This window comes from Poecile atricapillus, unplaced genomic scaffold (assembly GCF_030490865.1).
Source record: "Poecile atricapillus isolate bPoeAtr1 unplaced genomic scaffold, bPoeAtr1.hap1 scaffold_313, whole genome shotgun sequence".
NCBI lineage: Eukaryota > Metazoa > Chordata > Aves > Passeriformes > Paridae > Poecile > Poecile atricapillus.
In genome coordinates, this window is record NW_026709112.1 from 1 (window position 1) to 19,743 (window position 19,743).

The window sequence follows — 19,743 nt, forward strand, 5'->3', positions numbered from 1 at the left end:
TTTATCCCCCTCCCCCAATTTTGGGGACCCCCCCGGGTCTTGCTGGAGTCTCCCTCTCCCCAATTTTGGGGACCCCCCCCCCTCCAGGTTTGATTATCCCCCTCCCCCACCCCCAGGGTTTGAATGGGTGGCTCCTCCCCCCCCTCCCCATAATTTTGGGGACCCCCACGGGTCTGATTGTTCCCCTCCCCCCCTCCCCAAAATTTGGAACCCCCCAGATCTGATTGTCCCCCCCTCCCCCCGAATTTTGGGGACCCCCCTGGGTCTGATTATACCCCTCCCCCCCACCCCCAGGGTTTGAATGGGCGTCTTCTCCCCCTCCCCTCCCCCTCCCCCAAATTTTGGGGACCCCCCCAGGTCTGATTGTTCCCCTCCCCCCCATTTTGGGGACCCCTCCCCCCATCCATTGAGACCCCCCGGGGCTGAATTTCCAATTTTTGGGCTTTTTCCTCCCTTTCCGGGGTCTTTCCTGGGTTTTTTTTCTGGTTTTTTCCTGTTTTTCCCTCTTTTCTCCATTCCAGGGTTTGGGTTGGGGGTCCCAGGGGGTGACAGAATTTGGGGAGGGGGTGGGGTAGGTGTGGGGGGCTCATTTTGGGGGGGGTCTAACTCTTTTTTCTCTCTTTTCTCTCCTTTTTTTCCCGTTTCTGTTGCTTTTTTTTTTTTTTCTCTTTTTCTTTAATTTTCTCTTTTTTCCGCTGTTTTTTGGGGCTCTTTTTCCTCCCCCCCCCCCCCCCCCCCCCCCCAGAACCTCCGGGGACACCCCCGGGACCACCCCCCCACCCCCCCTGGACCCTCAGCCCCCCGGGACCCTCGTGTGACCCCTCCCCCCACATCCCCCACCCCCCCAAAAAACAAAAATCACCCAAACCCGGGGGGAGGGGTCCCTAAATTCACGGTGGGGGAGGGGAGGGGGGGGTGGGGGGAGATCCCCAAAAATCCCGACCCCCCCCTCCCCCCCCCACGGCCGCTCCTGGAGAGTCGCTGCTTTTTGGGGAGGGGGGTCCTGGGGGGGTTTTGGGGGGGTCGCGGGGGGGGGGGGGTCAATACAGGGACCTGCTGCCACCTCTGGCTCTGCCTCTTTATTTTGGGGGGAAAAGTCGCGGATTTGGGGTTCCCGGGTACCCAAAAAGCGAAACAATTTGGGGAGGGGGGCTTCGTATGGATCCTACACGGTTGGGGGGGTGCTCGTGTAATTTGGGGGGGGGTCCTTGGGGGTCCCTAAATAATTTTGGGGGGGGTCTTGAGACTCTGAAATAATTCAGGTTGGGGTCCTCAGAGCCCCAGAATAATTTTGGGAGGGGTCTGTGGGATCTGAAATAATTTGGGGCGGGGTCTTGAGGTTCCTGTGGAATTTGGGGGGGGGTCCCCTGTAGAGCCCCCATAGGAGGGGTTTAGGCCACGCCCCCCTTTGGGCGGGGGCATTGTTTGGCCACGCCCCCTTATGGGCCACGCCCCCCTGGCCCCACATCTCCCCAGGGGCGAGCTCAGCCAATCAGCGGCCGGCAGAGGTGGGCGGGGCGCGCCGCCATTGGTCGGCCTTGAGGCGGCGCGCTGCCATTGGCTGCGGGGGCGGCTCGGGGGCGGAGCGAGGCGCGCGGCGGGCGCCGGAGCGGCGGGGGCCCGGTTAGAAACGGCTGAGGTGAGCGGGACCGGGGGACCGGGGGGAGGGCTCGTTCCGACCGGGCCGCATCGCCCGGAGAGCGGCCCGCTGAGGGTTCCGAGGGGCTCTGCGCGGTACCGTGGAGCGGCGGGACCGCTCCGTGCTGGCTCCGCGCGTTCCAGCGGGGCGGGCTCGCTCTTTTCCTGCCGGGCCTCGGCGCTCACTTCCGCCCTCCCCTCACGCAGGGCGGCGGCGCTGTTGCCATGGAGACGAGCGCGCACCCCTATTGGCCGCGCGCGCTGGCGTTGCCGGGGTTACGTGGCGGGCGCGCGGCCCGGCTGGCAGTGCGCAGGCGCGGTGGCGGCGGCGGCGGCGGCGCTGTTTTCGCTGGGTTGGGCGCTGGGCGGGGCCGGGGCCAAAGGGCGGGGCCAGGGGCGGGGCCAAGCGGAGCCCCGCCCGCCGCTTGGTCCTGGGCTGGTTCCTGCTCTGCTCCGGTATCCACGGGGTCCTGGAAGGATATTTCAGCCTCCGGCACCGGGAGCTGCCCGCCGACACCGGGCTGCTGGCTGACGTCTGTGAGCGAGGCCAAGGGGGTCCCCCGGTGGCTTTGGGGAGGGGGTCCTCGGGGTCTGCGGTGGGTGCTGGAGGGTGGCCGGCCACGTGGGGAGGGGTCTCTGGGCATCGTGGGGTGCTGGAGATTCACTGGATACCTGGGGAGGGGTCCCTGGAGCGTTTTTGGGTGCCCCTGGGCAGGTGGGGAGGGGGTCCCTGGGGCATTTGTGGGGTCCCTGGAGCGTTTCTGGGTGCCCTGGGCAGGTGGGGAGGGGTCCCTGGGGCATTTGTGGGGTCCCTGGGGCATTTGTGGGGTCCCTGGGGCATTTGTGGGGTCCCTGGGCAGGGTGGGGAGGGGGACACCCTGGTGCTGGGGGTCCCCTGGAGGTTTGGGGGGGTCTCCTCGCCCCCCAGCTGGTGACCCCCTCCCCAAATTCCCCAGGGAAGGAGTACGCCAAGGCCGACAGCCGCTACATGACGTGAGTTGGGGTCCGTGGGGAGGGGGCGGCCCCGGGGACCCCCCCGCTGACCCCTGGGGGTCTCCCCTCGGCCTTCGCAGGAGCGATGACTTCACGGTTGCCATGGAGACGGTGACAGCCTGGGCCTGGGGTCCCCTCAGCTTCCCTCACCTTCCTCGCCTTCCTCCGCCACCACCCCGGCCCGCTACGTGCTGCAGCTCATCGTGTCCCTCGGTTGCGGCCCCGTGCCCCCTCCTCATCCTCATCTTCATCCTCATCATCCTCACCTGTTCTTCTCCTCATCTTCATCCTCATCATCACCTGTTCCTGCTGTCCTCATCCTCATCTTCATCACCACCTGTCCTCATCCTCATCTTCATCTTCATCCGTCCTTGGTGTCCCCATCCTCGTCCTCATCTTCATCATCACCTGTCCTCATCCTCATCCGTCCCCATCCTCATCCTCGTCTTCATCATCAACTGTCCCCATCCTTATCCTCATCCTCATGTTCATCCTCATCTTCATCCCCACTCATCTTCATCATCACCTGTCCCTCTCCTCATCCTCATCTTCATCAACTGTCCCTGCTGTCCTCATCTTCATCATCACCCATCCCTGGTGTCCTCATCCTCATCTTCATCCTCATCCATCCCCTCCTCATCCTCGTCTTCATCATCACCTGTCCCCATCCTTACCCTCACCTCTCCCCCTCCCCATCCTCATCTTCATCCCCATCCTCATCCTCACCTGTTCCAGGTGTCCCCATCCCTGTCCCTTCCCTGTTGTCCCCCCTGTCCCCTCCCCTGTCCCCCCCCTCCCCAGGTGCCACCCGCGGTGTCCCCAGTGTCCCCCTGACCCCTCCCGTGTCCCCCCATCCCCAGGTGCCACCCGCGGTGTCCCCGTTGTCCCCCTGACCCCTCCCGTGTCCCCCCTCCCCAGGTGCCACCCGTGGTGTCCCCATTGTCCCCCCGTGACCCCTCCCAGCCCCCCAGGTGCTACCTGCGGTGTCCCCATTGTCCCTGTGTCCCCTCCCGTGTCCCCTCCCAGCCCCCCAGGTGCCACCCACGGTGTCCCCAGTGTCCCCCTGACCCCTCCCGTGTCCCCCCTCCCCAGGTGCCACCCGCGGTGTCCCCATTGTCCCCCTGACCCCTCCCCTGTCCCCTCCCAGCCCCCCAGGTGCCACCCGCGGTGTCCCCATTGTCCCCCCCTGACCCCTCCCGTGTCCCCTCCCCAGGGCAGCTCTATGGGGACGTTCTCTACTTCGCCACCGAGGCCCGGGCGGGCTGGACCCACAGCGACCCCCGCCCCCCTTTATTTCTGGGGTTATTTCGTGGGGCTCAACGGGCTCTGGCTGCTGGTGCCCGGCCTCCTCATCCTCGACGCCTGGCGCCAGCTGGCCACCGCCCAGCGCGGCCACGACCGGCCCCGCCACAAGGCCCACTGAGCCCGGGACCCCCCGAGGGACCCCCCGAGGGACCCCCCGAGGGACCCCCCGGCACCTCCTGGAGCCCCCCCCGTCCCTCCCCCAGCTCCGGGGGGCTCCGTGGGCGTCCCCCGGCCCCGTTCTGGGGGGGTTTGGGGCTCGGTTTTGGGGTGTGAGGAGGGAGCTCCCCCTCGTTCCGGGAGGGGTTTTAATAAAGGAGCTGGAAATGGAGCTCGGGCTCTGATTTTGGGGGGTTTTGGGGAGTTTTGGGGGGTTTTGGGGAGTTTTGGGGGGGGTTGGACCACGTGGGAGGGAGGGGAAAGGGGCGGAGCTTGATGATTGACAGTTGGGTGGGGTTATGGGAGGGGCGGGGCTTATCGCCTGGGCTCCGCCCCTGAGCCAATGGGAAATTAGGTCGTTCGCTACAGCCAATAAGAGCGCGGTGTGGGCGGGGCCCAAGGCTCGCGCCAATAAGCGCTTAGCGTCTTCTCGTGGCTCCCGCCCTCCCATGATTGACACGCCGTCAGCCAATCAGCGCGCGCGTTTACCTTAACCCGCTCCTCCTCTCTGCTCTGAACCGGCACCTCCGCCAGCCAATCAACACCCTCCTCCCTCAGCTCCCGCCTCCGGAACCAGCCAATCACATCCCTCGTCCAATCACCGCTCGGCCCCCTCCATCACCATGGCGACGCCGGTCCCGCCTTCCCACGGCGGGGGCGTGGCTTAGAGAAGGCGGGACTTCCGCGCGCGCTCTCCGCCAATGGCAGCGCGGCGCTGCCGGCGCCAGCCAATGGCGGGGCGCGGCGCGGGCGAGGCGGAAGCGCGCGCGGGGTCGGAGGGTCGCGGCTGTTGATGTTGACACGGCCCCGGCGGCCGCAGCGCCCGCGGCCCCTCAGAGCCGGGGGGGCCCCTCCGAGCCCCCTCCCGCGGCCCCCCCGCCCCACAGAGCCCCCCCGGCTGACCCCCGGCCCGCCCCCGACCCCCGCCGAGCCCCCCGGGGGCCCCCCATGCTCGCCCGGCCATGACGATCCTCCCGAAGAAGAAGCCGGTCCCGGCTCCCGACGGCGACGCGGATTCGGGCCCGGACGCGGGGCCCGAGCGCGGAGCGGACGCGGGACCGGAGAGAGGCCCCGGAGGCGTCGGTGAACCCGGGGGACCCGGCGTGGGGGGGGCCTCGGCCTCGGGCCTCTCCGCCGCCGCCGCTGCGGGGCTGGGCCGGGCTGCCCGGAGCCGCCGGCTCTCCTCCTCCCGCCGGGCCCGGAGGTCCCGGAGGCGGCGGGCCCCGGTTCCGCGGACGGGCCCGCGGCTCTGCTGGGCTTGGAGGCGGCGGCTTTGGGGCTGCCCGAGCCCCGCGGGCCCGGCTGCGGCGGCGGCGGCGGCGGCGGCCCCGGGCACAGCAAGAGGCGGCGGCGCGGAGGGGCCGGGCCCAGCGGAGGCTCCGCCGGTTCGGGCCCCGGGGGGATCGGGCTGGGGATGGGGCTGGGCCCCGCCTGCGGCAGCCCCGGGCCCGACGAGGCGGGAGGAGGATACAACAGCGAGGACGAGTACGAGGCCGGGCGGGTGGAGATGGATCCGGCCACGGCCGAGCAGGTGCGGGGGGGACACCGGGGGGACACCGGGGGGACACCGGGGGGGACACTGGGGGACACCGGGGGAGCCTCTCCGGGCACCGGGAGACACCGGGGGGACACCGGGGGAGCGGCTCGGGGCACCGGGGGACACCGGGAGACACCGGGGGGACACCGGGGGACACCGGGAGAGCCGCTCCGGGCACCGGGAGACACCGAGGGGACATCGAGGGGACACCGGGGGAGCCCCTCCGAACACCGGGGGACACCGGGGGACACCGGGAGTTGTTTGGGATCGGGGTCCCCCCATTGTCCCCCCTCATCCCGGTTCTCTGCGCGGTTTTTTTTTTGTTGTTGTTGTTTTTGTTTTCTTTTTCCTGCTGTTTGTCCCCATCAACTTTTCCTGGATTCCTCCCAAACTTTTCCTGGATCCTTCCCCCTGTTTTTCCTGGGGTTCCCCCCCGGGATTCCCCCCAGGATTCCCCCCCCTGTCCCCCCACTTTTAGATCCCCACCCAAGTGATTCCCACTGGGACCCCCCCGAACCCCCCCTCTACCCCTCCCCCATCCCCTTTTGCTCCTCTGCAGACCCCCAGCCCCCCCCCCACCTCCTCCCCCACCCCCCCCAATTCCCCGAGGGACCCCCGAGGGACCCCCAAAATCCCCAAAGAACCCCCCAGGACCCTCCACAATCTCATGGGTCCCCCCCAAACCCTTCCTCATCCCCCCCCTTCCCCCCTTTCTGACCCCAACCCTTTTTCCCCTGTGGCTCCCCCATCCCCCCACCCCCCCCAATTCCCCGAGGGCCCCCCCAGACCCCTCCCCGAGCCCCCCCCGAGCCCCCCCCGAGCCCGGCTGTGTCTCCAGCAGGAGCACCGGTTCGAGAAGGCTCTGCGGGAGAAGAAAGGCTTCATCATCAAACGCATGAAGGAGGACGGGGCGTGTCTGTTCCGGGCCGTGGGTGAGCCCCAAAAATCCCCCCAAAACCCCCCCAAAATCCCCCCCAAAATCCCCCCCAAAATCCCCCCCAAAATCCCCCCCAAATCCCCCCCAAAATCCCCCCAAACCCCCCCCAAAACCTCCCCCGAGGCGCTGCCCCTCCCCCACTGATACCCCGGTGTCCCCTCCCCCACAGCTGATCAGGTGTACGGAGACCAGGACATGCACGAGGTGGTGAGGAAGCACTGCATGGATTACCTGGTGAGGGACTGGGATGGACTGGGAGGGACTGGGAGGGACTGGGATGGAATGGGAAGGCACTGGAATGGACTAAGAAGGGACTGGGAGGCACTGGAGGGGATTGGGAGGGCACTGGGGGGGCACTGTGAGGGACTGGGATGGAATGGGAAGGCACTGGGATGGACTAAGAAGGGACTGGGAGGCACTGGGAGGGCACTGGGAGGGACTGGAGGGTACTGGGAGGATGCTCAGAACACTGGGGGGGTCCAGACTGCTGCCCCCTCCCACCTCCTGCAGTGTCCCCAGAGCTCTCCCAGTGTCCCCAAAAGCTCTCCCAGTATCCCCAAAACCTCTCCCAGTATCTCCAAAAGCTCCTCCCAGTATCCCCAGAGCTCTCCCAGTATCCCCAGAGCTCTCCCAGTATTTCCAGAGCTCTCCCAGTGTCCCCAGGGCTCTCCCCATGTCCCTGCTGTCCCCATGCTGATGTGTCCCCCCGGTGCCTCTGATGTCCCCCCATGACCCCCTCGTGTCCCCCCCGTGTCTCTGATGCCCCCCCCATGTCCCCCCCATGTCACCTCTGCGTCTCTGATGTCCCCCCCATGTGTCCCCGTGTCCCCCCCGTGTCTCTGATGTCCCCACCCCGTGTTCCCCCCGTGTCTCTGACGCCCCCCCATGTCCTCCCATGTCCCCCTTATGTCTCCTCCATATCTCTGACGTCCCCCCCATGTCTCCCCCATGTCTCTGATGCCCCCCCCGTGTCCCCCGCCGTGTCCCCCCCCGTGTCTCTGACCCCCCCCGTGTCCCCCCTGTCTCTCATGTCCCCTCCGTGTCCCCCCATATCTCTGACACCCCCCTGTGTCCCCCCATATCTGTGACATCTCTGCCGTGTCTCTGACCCCCCCCATGTCCTCCCATGTCCTCCCCATGTCTCTGACGCCCCCCGATGTCCCCCCCCATGTCTCTGATGTCCCCCCCGTGTCCCCCCCGTGTCCCCCCCGTGTCCCCCCGTGTCCCCCCCATGTCCCCCCATGTCCCCCCCGTGTCCCCCCCATGTCTCTGACGCCCCCCATGTCCCCCCGTGTCCCCCCCGTGTCCCCCCCGTGTCCCCCCGTGTCCCCCCCATGTCCCCCCCGTGTCCCCCCCGTGTCCCCCCATGTCCCCCCTGTGTCTCTGACGCCCCCCCATGTCCCCCCCATGTCTCTAACACCCCCCCATGTCCCCCCATGTCCCCCCCATGTCTCTAACACACCCCCCATGTCCCCCCATGTCTCTGACACCCCCCCCGTGTCCCCCCCATGTCCCCCCATGTCCCCCCCATGTCTCTGATGTCCCCCCCCATGTCCCCCATGTCTCTGACACCCCCCCGTGTCCCCGTGCCCCCTCCCCAGATGAAGAACGCCGATTATTTCTCCAATTACGTCACGGAGGATTTCACCACCTACATCAACCGCAAGCGCAAGAGCACCTGCCACGGGAACCACATCGAGATGCAGGCCATGGCCGAGATGTACAACCGGCCCGTCGAGGTCTACCAGTACGGCACTGGTGCGTGCTGCTGGGGGCACTGGGAGCGCTGGGGAGGGGTCCTGGGGGTGCTGGGAGCGCTGGGGAGGGGTTCTATTGGCACTGGGAGCACTGGGGAGGGGTCCTGGGAGCACTGGGGAGGGGTCCTGTGGGTGCTGGGAGCACTGAGGAGGGGGCTGCTGGGCACTGGGAGCGCTGGGGAGGGGGCTGCAGGGTGCTGGGAGCGCTGGGGAGGGGTTCTATTGGCACTGGGAGCACTGGGGAGGGGTCCTGGGAGCACTGGGAGCACTGGGGAGGGGTCCTATTGGCACTGGGAGCACTGGGGAGGGGTCCTGGGAGCACTGGGGAGGGGTCCTGTGGGTGCTGGGAGCACTGGGGAGGGGTCCTGGGAGCACTGGGGAGGGGTCCTGTGGGCACTGGGATTAATGGGGAGGGGTCTTGAGGGTACTGGGAGCACTGGGATAGGGTCCAATGGGAACTTGGATTAATGGGGAGGGGTCCTGTGGGCACTGGGAGCGCTGGGATAGGGTCCCCTGGGTGCTGGGATTAATGGGGAGGGGTCTTGAGGGTACTGGGAGCACTGGGATGGGGTCCAATGGGAACTTGGATTAATGGGGAGGGGTCCTGTGGGTGCTGGGAGCACTGGGGAGGGGTCCCCTGGGTGCTGGGAGCGCTGGGGAGGGGTCCTATTGGCACTGGGAGCGCTGGGGAGGGGTCCTGGGGGTGCTGGGAGGGCTGGGGAGGGGTCCTGGGAGCGCTGGGGAGGGGTCCTGTGGGTGCTGGGAATGCTGGGGAGGGGTCCTGAGGGAGCTGGGATTAATGGGGAGGGGTCTTGAGGGTACTGGGAGCACTGGGATGGGGTCCAATGGGAACTTGGATTAATGGGGAGGGGACTGCTGGGCACTGGGATTAATGGGGAGGGGTCCTGAGGGTGCTGGGATTAATGAGGAGGGGTCCTGAGGGTGCTGGGAACAGTGGGGAGGGGTCCCAGTTGGTTTTTTTGGTGCTCCCAACCATTTTTGGATGTTCCCCTGCACATTTTGGGGTTCCCCTGTGGTTTTTGGGTGCTCTCCTGTGGTTTATTGTGGTTCCCCTGTCAATTTTGGGGTTCCCCTGTACATTTTGGGGGTTCCCCTGTACATTTGGGGTTTCCCCTATGGTTCATTTGGGTTCCTTTGTACATTTTTGGGGTTCCCCTGTCAATTTTGGGGCTCCCCTGCACGTCTTGTGGTTCTGTGTATTTTGTGGTTCCCCTGTCAATTTTGGGGTTCCCCTGTACATTTTGTGGGTTCCCCTGCACATTTTGGGGTTCCCCTGTGGTTTATTGTGGTTCCCCTGTCAATTTTGTGGGTTCCCCTGTCAATTTTGGGGTTCCCCCGTGGGTTTTGGGGTCCCGCAGAGCCCATCAACACGTTCCACGGGATCCAGCACAACGAGGACGAGCCCATCCGGGTCAGTTACCACCGCAACATCCACTACAACTCCGTGGTGAACCCCAACAAAGCCACCATCGGCGTGGGGCTGGGGCTGCCCTCCTTCAAACCAGGGGTACGGATTTGGGGGGGTGGGAGCCCCACTTTGGGGTCTGGGGGCTGTGATTTGGGGTCTGGGGGCTGTGATTTGGGGGGCAGGACCCCCACTTCGGGGTCTAGGGGCTCTGATTTGGGGTCTGGGGGCTGTGATTTGGGGGGCAGGACCCCCACTTCGGGGTCTGGGGGCTGTGAATTGGGGGTGGGACCCCCACTTTGGGGTCTGGGGGTACAGATTTGGGGTCTGGGGGCTCTGATTTGGGGAGCGGGACCCCCATTTTGGGGTCTGGGGGCTGTGATTTGGGGTCTGGGACCCCGATTTTGGGGTCAGGGGGCTCTGATTTGGGGTGTGGGGGCTCTGATTTGGGGGGCAGGACCCCCACTTCGGGGTCTGGGGGCTGTGATTTGGGGGGTGGGACCCTGATTTTGGGGTCTGGGGGCTGTGATTTGGGTGGCGGGAACCCCATTTTGGGGTCTGGGGGCTCTGATTTGGTGTCCCCAGCTGTCCCCATGTCCCTAGCTGTCTCCAGCCATGTCCCCAGGCGTGTTCCCACGATGTCCCCATGTCCCCACGGTGTCCCCGTGTCCCCAGCCATGTCCCCATGATGTCCCTAGCTGTCCCCACGATGTCCCCATGTCCCAGCCGTGTGTGTCCCCACGATGTCCCCACGATGTCCCCAACTGTCCCCATGTCCCTAGCTGTTTCCAGCCATGTCCCCAGCTGTGTCCCCACGGTGTCCCCATGTCCCCACGATGTCCCCACGATGTCCCCATGGTGTCCCCATGTCCCCACGGTGTCCCCACGGTGTCCCCATGTCCCAGCCATGTCCCCAGCTGTGTCCCCACGATGTCCCCACGATGTCCCCATGTCCCCACGATGTCCCCATCTCCCCACGGTGTCCCCGTGTCCCCACAGCTGGCGGAGCAGTCCCCAGCCGTGTCCCCACAGTGTCCCCACGGTGTCCCCATGTCCCCACGGTGTCCCCATGTCCCCACGGTGTCCCCGTGTCCCCGCAGCTGGCGGAGCAGTCCCCAGCCGTGTCCCCACGGTGTCCCCATGTCCCCATGGTGTCCCCATGATGTCTCCAGCCATGTCCCCTGATGTCCCCGCAGCTGGCGGAGCAGTCCCCAGCCGTGTCCCCAGCCGTGTCCCCACGATGTCCCCATGATGTCCCCAGCCATGTCCCCGTGTCCCCGCAGCTGGCGGAGCAGTCCCCAGCCGTGTCCCCACGATGTCCCCACGGTGTCCCCATGTCCCTAGCCGTGTCCCCATGATGTCCCCAGCCGTGTCCCCACGGTGTCCCCATGTCCCAGCCGTGTCCCCATGATGTCCCCACGATGTCCCCAGCCATGTCCCCGTGTCCCCGCAGCTGGCGGAGCAGTCCCCAGCCGTGTCCCCACGGTGTCCCCATGTCCCCAGCCGTGTCCCCATGATGTCCCCAGCCATGTCCCCGTGTCCCCGCAGCTGGCGGAGCAGTCTCTGATGAAGAGCGCCATCAAGACGTCGGAGGAGTCGTGGATCGAGCAGCAGATGCTGGAGGACAAGAAACGCGCCACGGACTGGGAGGCCACCAACGAGGCCATCGAGGAGCAGGTGGCCCGCGAGTCCTACCTGCAGTGGCTGCGTGACCAGGAGAAACAGGCGCGCCAGGTGGGGCTGCTGGCCCTGTCCTGCTGTCCCCTGCTGTCCCCATTGTCCCCTGCTGTCCCCATTGACCCCCCCATTGACCCCTGGTGTCCCCATTGGTGTCCCCATTGATCCTTGCTGTCCTCTGCTGTCCCCTGCTGTCCCCATTGTCCCCTGCTGTCCCCTGCTGTCCCCTGCTGTCCCCATTGACCCCTGGTGTCCCCATCGGTGTCCCCTGCTGTCCCCATTGTCCCCAGCTGTCCCCATTGACCCCCCCCATTGACCCCTGGTGTCCCCATCGGTGTCCCCTGCTGTCCCCTGCTGTCCCCTGCTGTCCCCATTGTCCCCTGCTGTCCCCATTGACCCCCCCCATTGACCCCTGGTGTCCCCTGCTGTCCCCATTGTCCCCTGCTGTCCCCAGCCATGTCCCCATTGTCCCCTGCTGTCCCCAACTGTGTCCCCATTGACCCCTGGTGTCCCCATGGACCCCTGGTGTCCCCATTAGTGTCCCTTGCTGTCCCCAGCCGTGTCCCCATTGACCCCTGGTGTCCCCAGCCATGTCCCCATTGTCCCCTGCTGTCTCCTGCTGTCCCCAACCGTGTCCCCATTCACCCCCTGGTGTCCCCATTGGTGTCCCCATTGACCCCTGCTGTCCCCTGCTGTCCCCATTGTCCCCTGCTGTCCCCATTGACCCCTGGTGTCCCCATCGGTGTCCCCATTGATCCTTGCTGTCCTCTGCTGTCCCCTGGTGTCCCCATTGACCCCCTCCATTGACCCCCTGGTGTCCCCATTGATCCCTGCTGTCCCCATTGTCCCCTGGTGTCCCCATTGGTGTCACCATTGACCCCTGCTGTCCTCTGCTGTCCCCAACCATGTCCCCATTGTCCCCTGGTGTCCCCTGGTGTCCCCATTGACCCCCCCATTGACCCCTGGTGTCCCCATCGGTGTCCCCATTGACCCCTGCTGTCCCCTGGTGTCCCCATCGGTGTCCCCATTGACCCCCCCCATTGACCCCTGCTGTCCCCTGGTGTCCCCAACCGTGTCCCCATTGACCCCTGGTGTCCCCTGCTGTCCCCATGGACCCCTGGTGTCCCCATTGACCCCTGGTGTCCCCATGGACCCCTGGTGTCCCCATTAGTGTCCCTTGCTGTCCCCAGCTTTGTCCCCATTGACCCCTGGTGTCCCCATTGACCCCTGGTGTCCCCATCGGTGTCCCCATTGACCCCCCCATTGACCCCCTGGTGTCCCCTGCTGTCCCCATGGACCCCTGGTGTCCCCATTAGTGTCCCTTGCTGTCCCCAGCCGTGTCCCCATTGACCCCTGGTGTCCCCTGCTGTCCCCATTGACCCCTGGTGTCCCCATTGGTGTCTCCATCAAACCTCAGTGACCCCAACGGTGTCCCCATTGACCCTGCTGTCCCCTGCTGTCCCCTGGTGTCCCCTGGTGTCCCCATTGGTGTCCCCATTGTCCCCTGCTGTCCCCAGCCATGTCCCCATTGACCCCTGGTGTCCCCTGGTGACCCCTGGTGTCCCCTGGTGTCCCCATTGACCCCCCCATTGACTCCTGGTGTCCCCAGTGGTGTCCCCATCAAACCTGGCGGTCACTCCACTGACCCCACGGTGTCCCCTGTGTCCCCTGTCCCTGTGGTCACTCAGGGGTCACTCAGTGGTCACTCAGGGGTCACTCAGTGGTCACTCAGTGGGGTCAGTGGTCACTCAGGGGTCACTCAGTGGTCACTCAGTGGTCACTCAGTGGGGTCAGGGGTCACTCAGGGGTCACTCAGGGGTCAGTGGTCACTCAAGGGTCACTCAGGGTCACTCAGTGGTCACTCTGGGGTCACTCAGGGGTCACTCACTGTCCCCAGTGGTCACTCAGGGGTCACTCAGGGGTCACTCAGGGGTCAGTGGTCACTCAGTGGTCACTCAGTGTCCCCAGTGGTCAGTCAGTGGTCACTCAGTGTCCCCAGTGGTCACTCAGTGTCCCCAGTGGTCACTCTGGGTTCAGTGGTCACTCAGTGGTCACTCAGGGGTCACTCAGGGGTTAGTGGTCACTCAGTGGTCACTCAGTGGTCACTCAGGGGTCAGTGGTCACTCAGTGGGTTCAATGGTCAGTCAGTGGTCAGTCAGTGGTCAGTCAGTGGTCACTCAGTGGTCACTCAGTGGTCACTCAGTGGTCACTCAGGGGTTAGTGGTCACTCAGTGGTCACTCAGTGGTCACTCAGGGGTCAGTGGTCACTCAGTGGGTTCAATGGTCACTCAGGGGTCACTCAGTGGTCACTCAGTGATCAGTGGTCACTCAGGGGTCACTCAGGGGTCACTCAGGGGTCACTCAGGGGTCAGTGGTCACTCAGTGGTCACTCAGGGGTCACTCAGGGGTCACTCAGAGGTCACTCAGAGGTCACTCAGTGGTCACTCAGGGGTCACTCAGTGTCCCCTCTGTGTCCCCAGCCCCGCAAGGCCAGTGCCACGTGCAGTTCGGCCACCGCGGCTGCGGCCAGTGGTCACTCAGGGGTCAGTGGTCACTCAGTGTCCCCAGTGGTCACTCAATGTCCCCTCTGTGTCCCCAGCCCCGCAAGGCCAGTGCCACGTGCAGTTCGGCCACCGCGGCTGCGGCCAGTGGCCTGGAGGAGTGGAGTGGCCGCTCGCCCCTCCCCCGCAGCGCCGCCCCCTCCCCCGAGCACCCCGGGCTGCACCCAGAGACCCCCAAACCCCCCTCACCCGGAGCCCCCCCCGCCGGAAAACCCCCCTCGCCCTGCGCCCCAGGTGAGACAAACTGGGGGGACTGGGAGGGAAACTGGGAACCCAAACTGGGAGCACTGGGAACCCAAACTGGGGGGACTGGGAGGGAAACTGGGAACCCAAACTGGGAGCACTGGGAGGGAAACTGGGAACCCAAACTGGGGAAACTGGGAACCCAAACTGGGGGGACTGGGAGGGAAACTGGGAACCCAAACTGGGGAAACTGGGAACCCAAACTGGGGGGACTGGGAGGGAAACTGGGAACCCAAACTGGGGGGACTGGGAGGGAAACTGGGAACCCAAACTGGGGGGACTGGGAGGGAAACTGGGAACCCAAACTGGGAGCACTGGGAGGGAAACTGGGAACCCAAACTGGGGAAACTGGGAACCCAAACTGGGGGGACTGGGAGGGAAACTGGGAACCCAAACTGGGGAGACTGGGAACCCAAACTGGGGAAACTGGGAACCCAAACTGGGGGGACTGGGAGGGAAACTGGGAACCCAAACTGGGGAAACTGGGAACCCAAACTGGGGAGACTGGGAACCCAAACTGGGGGGACTGGGAGGGAAACTGGGAACCCAAACTGGGGAAACTGGGAGTGCTGGGAACCCAAACTGGGGAGACTGGGAGTGCTGGGAACCCAAACTGGGGAGACTGGGAACCTAAACTGGGGAGACTGGGAGTGCTGGGAACCCAAACTGGGGAGACTGGGAGTGCTGGGAACCCAAACTGGGAGCACTGGGGGTGCTGGGAACCCAAACTGGGGAGACTGGGGAGACTGGGAACCTAAACTGGGGAGACTGGGGGGACTGGGAACCCAAACTGGGGAGACTGGGAACCCAAACTGGGAGCACTGGGGGTGCTGGGAACCCAAACTGGGGAAACTGGGAACCCAAACTGGGGAGACTGGGAACCCAAACTGGGGAGACTGGGAACCCAAACTGGGAACCCAAACTGGGGAGACTGGGAACCCAAACTGGGGAGACTGGGAACCCAAACTGGGAACCCAAACTGGGGAGACTGGGAACCCAAACTGGGGAGACTGGGAACCCAAACTGGGAAACTGGGAACCCAAACTGGGGAGACTGGGAGTGCTGGGAACCCAAACTGGGGAAACTGGGAACCCAAACTGGGGAGACTGGGAACCCAAACTGGGGAGACTGGGAGGGAAACTGGAGAAACTGGGAACCTAAACTGGGGAGACTGGGAACCCAAACTGGGGAAACTGGGGAGACTGGGAACCCAAACTGGGGAAACTGGGGAGACTGGGAACCCAAACTGGGGAAACTGGGGAGACTGGGAACCCAAACTGGGGGGACTGGGAGCCCAAACTGGGGGGACTGGGAACCCAAACTGGGGAAACTGGGAACCCAAACTGGGGGGACTGGGAACCTAAACTGGGGAGACTGGGAACCCAAACTGGGGAGACTGGGAGTGCTGGGAACCCAAACTGGGGAGACTGGGAGTGCTGGGAACCCAAACTGGGAAACTGGGAGTGCTGGGAACCCAAACTGGGAGCACTGGGAGACAAACTGGGGGTGCTGGGAGTGCTGGGAACCCAAACTGGGGGTACTGGGAGCCAAACTGGGAGCCCAAACTGGGATTTGGGAGATACTGGGACCCCCAAACTGGGATTTGGGAAGCACTGGGACCCCCAAACTGGGATTTGGGAAGCACTGGGACCCCCAAACTGGGATTTGGTGTTTCTGAGCCCCCCCAAATTGGGATTTTGAGGCACCAGGACCCCCAGGCTGTGCCCGGGGGTGTGGGGGGTGTTTTGGGTGAATTTGGGGAGGGGTCTCTAAGGGCACTGTGAATTTGGGGAGGGGTCTCTGAAGGTGGCTGTGAATTTGGGGAGAGGTCTCTAAGGGCACTGTGAATTTGGGGAGGGGTCTCTAAGGGCACTGTGAATTTGGGGAGGGGTCTCTGAAGGGCACTGTGAATTTGGGGAGGGGTCTCTAAGGGCAGCTGTGAATTTGGGGAGGGGTCTCTGAAGGTGGCTGTGCCCAGGGGTGTTTTGGGTGAATTTGGGGAGGGGTCTCTAAGGGCACTGTGAATTTGGGGAGGGGTCTCTGAAGGGCACTGTGAATTTGGGGAGGGGTCTCTGAAGGTGGCTGTGCCCGGGGCTGTGTGGGGTGAATTTGGGGAGGGGTCTCTGAAGGGCACTGTGAATTTGGGGAGGGGTCTCTGAAGGTGGCTGTGCCCGGGGGTGTTTTGGGTGAATTTGGGGAGGGGTCTCTGAAGGTGGCTGTGCCCGGGGCTGTGTGGGGTGAATTTGGGGAGGGGTCTCTGAAGGGCACTGTGAATTTGGGGAGGGGTCTCTAAGGGCACTGTGAATTTGGGGAGGGGTCTCTGAAGGTGGCTGTGCCCAGGGGTGTTTTGGGTGAATTTGGGGAGGGGTCTCTAAGGGCAGCTGTGAATTTGGGGAGGGGTCTCTAAGGGCACTGTGAATTTGGGGAGGGGTCTCTGAAGGGCAGCTGTGCCCGGGGCTGTGTGGGGTGAATTTGGGGAGGGGTCTCTGAAGGGCAGCTGTGCCCGGGGGTGTTCTGGGTGAATTTGGGGAGGGGTCTCTGAAGGGCAGCTGTGCCCGGGGGTGTTCTGGGTGAATTTGGGGAGGGGTCTCTCAACCTGTGCCCCCCCCAGGCACGAGCAGCCAGCTGGGGGCGGGGGGGGGTCGTGCCACGCCCCCCCTGGTGTCGCTGTACCCCGCGCTCGAGTGCCGCGCCATCATGCAGCAAATGTCCCCAACCGCCTTCGGTCAGTGGGGAGGGGGCTTTGGGGGGGCTTTGGGGGGGCTTTGGGGGGTCTGGGGGTGTCTAGGGGGGGTCTGGGGGGGATTTGGGAGGGTCTCAGGGGGTCTAGGGGGGGTTTGGGGGGGTCTCGAGTGCCGCGCCATCATGCAGCAAATGTCCCCAACCGCCTTCGGTCAGTGGGGAGGGGGCTCGGGAGGGCTTCGGGGGGGGTTTGGGGGGGCCTGGGGGTGTCTAGGGGGGGGTTTAGGGGAGTTTAGGGGGGCTTTGGGAGGGTCTGAGGGGGTCTAGGGGGGCTTCAGGGGGCTTCGGGGGGGGTTTGGGGGTGTCTGGGGGGGGCTTCGAGGGGCTTTGGGGGGCAGCTGGGGGGGGCTGGGGGTGTCTAGGGCGGGTTTAGGGGGGTCTGGGGGGGCTTTGGGGGGCAGCTGGGGAGGGTTTGGGGGGGTCTTGGGGGGTTTAGGGGGGTCTGGGGGGTCTGAGGGGGCTTTGGGGGGGTTTGGGGGAGTTTAGGGGGGGTTTGGGGGGGTCTGGGGTGGTCTAGGGGGGGCTTCAGGGGGCTTCGGGGGGGGTTTGGGGGTGTCTGGGGGGGGCTTCGAGGGGCTTTGGGGGGCAGCTGGGGGTGTCTGGGAGGGCTTTGGAGGGGCTTTTGGGGTGGTTTGGGGGGGCTTCAGGGGGTTTGGGGCGTCTGGGGGGGCTTTGGGGGGGTCTGGAGGAGTCTGGGGGGGTTTTGGGGGGCTTTGGGGGTGGTCTAGGGGGGGCTTTGGGGGTCTGGGGGGGTCTGGGGGGGCTTTGGGGGTTCTGGGGGAGTTTGGGGGAGCTTCAGGGGGATTTTAAAATGAAATAAAATAGAATTAAAATAAAATTAAATGAAATAAAATGAAAGAAGGTAGAACTAAAATCAATTAAAATCAATTAAAATCAATTAAAATAAATTAAAATCAATTAAAATCAATTAAAGTAAATTAAAATCAATTAAAAGAAAGTAAAGCAAAGTAAAATAAAGTAAAATAAAGTAAAAATAAAAATAGAATGAAGTAAAATAGAATAAAACAAAGTAAAACAAAGTAAAAATAAAATAAAAATAGAATAAAAAAAAAGTAAAATAAAATAAAACAAAATAATATAAAAATGAAATAAAGTAAAATGAAATAAAGTAAAATAAAAAAAAAATAAAATAAAATAAAAATAAGTAAAAATAAGTAAAAATAAATAAAAATTAAAAAATTAAAATAACATAAAATATAAATAAATAAAAATAAATAAAAACAAATAAAAATAAAATAAAAATAAAATGAAAATAAGTAAAAATAAATAAAAATAAGTAAAAATAAATAAAAATTAAATTAAAATAAAATAAAGTGAAAATAAGTAAAAATAAATAAAAATAAATAAAAATAAAATGAAAATAAGTAAAAATAAATAAAAATAAGTAAAAATAAAATAAAATTAAAATAAAAATAAAAATAAGTAAAAATAAATAAAAATAAATAAAAATAAAATGAAACTAAGCAAAAATAAATAAAAATAAATTAAAATAAATAAAAATAAAATAAAAATAAATGAAAATAAATAAAAATAAATGGAATGAAGTGGAATGAAATGGCATGTGATCCGATTCAGGCCTGAACGACTGGGAGGATGACGAGATCCTGGCGTCGGTGCTGGCGGTGTCGCAGCAGGAGTACCTGGAGACCATGAAAACCTCGCGCCACAGAGACCCCGCCACCGACAAGAGTTGATATTGAACCCCCCGGACTGGCAGCCCTGAGACCCCCCCTCAAAAAAAAACAACAAAAAAAAACCCCCCTGAGGACCCCTCCCCTTAAAAACAACAACAAAAAAAAAACAACAAAAGAACAACGAGAAAAAAAATCACAAAAAAAACCAAAATTCATCCAAAGCAGCCGAGTTACCCCAAAATCTCCAAAATCCCCCCCAAAAAAAAAACATCAAAGGGACCCCCCCGGATGAGGGGGAGGGGAGGAATTTGGGGAGGGGGAGACACGAAAAAACAACAGTGAAAAAAAATCCTGAGGAGAGAACGGGAAAAATGAGAAAAAATGGAAAAAAGGGGGAAAAAAATGGAAAAAACCCGGAAAAAAAATGGGAAAAAACGGAAAAAAAGGGGAAAAAGTGGAAAACAACCTGGGGAAAAACAGAAAAAAAGGGGAAAAAGTGGAAAATAATGGGAAAAACCTGGAAAATAATGGAAAAAAAACGGAAAATAACGGAAAACAAGGGCAAAAATATGGAAAATAACGGGAAAACCCAGGAAAAAACGGAAAAAAGGGGGAAAAAATGGAAAATAATGGGAAAAATCGGGAAAAAACGGAAAATAACGGGAAAAAAGGGGAAAAATGGGAACAAAAATGGAAAGTAATGGGAAAAACGGGAAAAAAAGGGGGAAAAAATGAAAAATAACGGGAAAAAAAATGGAAAAAAAAAAAACCGGGAAAAATCGGAAAAACTCCCCAAAAATAAGGAGGACAGAAATGGGGGGAGGGGCGCTCAGCGCTGGACGCCGCGGGTGAATCTCGGCTTTTTTTTTTTTCTTTATTTTTTATTTTTTATTTTTATTTTGGTTTTTTTTTGGTGGGGGGGAGGGGGAGGATGAGGAAGACCCCTCCTCAAATGGCAGCTGGAAGTGAGAGTGGGGGGCTGGGGGAATTTGGGGGGGGTTGTTGTTGATTTTTAGGGTCTCTTTTTTCCCCTCCCCCCCCCTCCTCGTGTTGATGTTTGGGGGGTGGGGGAAGGGAAATGGGGGGAGGGGTCCCCGCTTTGCCCCTCCCCCCCCC

General features: G+C 61.8%; 2 protein-coding genes across 3 annotated transcripts; both read left to right on the forward strand.

Moving 5' to 3' along the window:
- The first annotated feature begins 1,666 nt into the window (after positions 1 to 1,666).
- Positions 1,667 to 4,114, forward strand: LOC131574425 (3-beta-hydroxysteroid-Delta(8),Delta(7)-isomerase-like). Its single transcript, XM_058828892.1, is given in 9 exon segments — positions 1,667 to 1,911; positions 1,913 to 2,014; positions 2,046 to 2,175; positions 2,595 to 2,631; positions 2,712 to 2,775; positions 2,777 to 2,806; positions 2,808 to 2,844; positions 3,845 to 3,915; positions 3,917 to 4,114. Coding segments are annotated over 9 exon segments (657 nt in total). The 5' UTR covers positions 1,667 to 1,863; the 3' UTR covers positions 4,055 to 4,114.
- A 1,249-nt stretch (positions 4,115 to 5,363) lies between these two features.
- Positions 5,364 to 18,805, forward strand: LOC131574428 (OTU domain-containing protein 5-like). Of its 2 annotated transcripts, none has more exons than XM_058828895.1 (9): positions 5,364 to 5,623; positions 6,468 to 6,561; positions 6,736 to 6,800; positions 8,168 to 8,324; positions 9,703 to 9,851; positions 11,298 to 11,483; positions 14,026 to 14,221; positions 16,842 to 16,955; positions 18,569 to 18,805. In XM_058828895.1, the coding sequence occupies exons 1-9, from the start codon at positions 5,507 to 5,509 to the stop codon at positions 18,685 to 18,687; spliced, it is 1,197 nt and encodes a 398-aa protein (XP_058684878.1). In that variant the 5' UTR covers positions 5,364 to 5,506; the 3' UTR covers positions 18,688 to 18,805. The 2 variants fall into 2 exon arrangements, with proteins under 2 accessions (XP_058684878.1, XP_058684879.1); XM_058828896.1 differs by having other exon boundaries at positions 6,471 to 6,561.
- Positions 18,806 to 19,743: the final 938 nt, after the last annotated feature.

Coding starts and splice junctions, on each gene's coding strand:
- LOC131574428 (XM_058828895.1), top strand. CDS start 5,507: ATGGGGCTGGGCCCCGCCTGCGGCAGCCCCGGGCCCGACGAGGCGGGA. Junction 5,624..6,467: donor ATCCGGCCACGGCCGAGCAG/GTGCGGGGGGGA, acceptor CTGTGTCTCCAG/CAGGAGCACCGGTTCGAGAA. Junction 6,562..6,735: donor GTGTCTGTTCCGGGCCGTGG/GTGAGCCCCAAA, acceptor CCTCCCCCACAG/CTGATCAGGTGTACGGAGAC.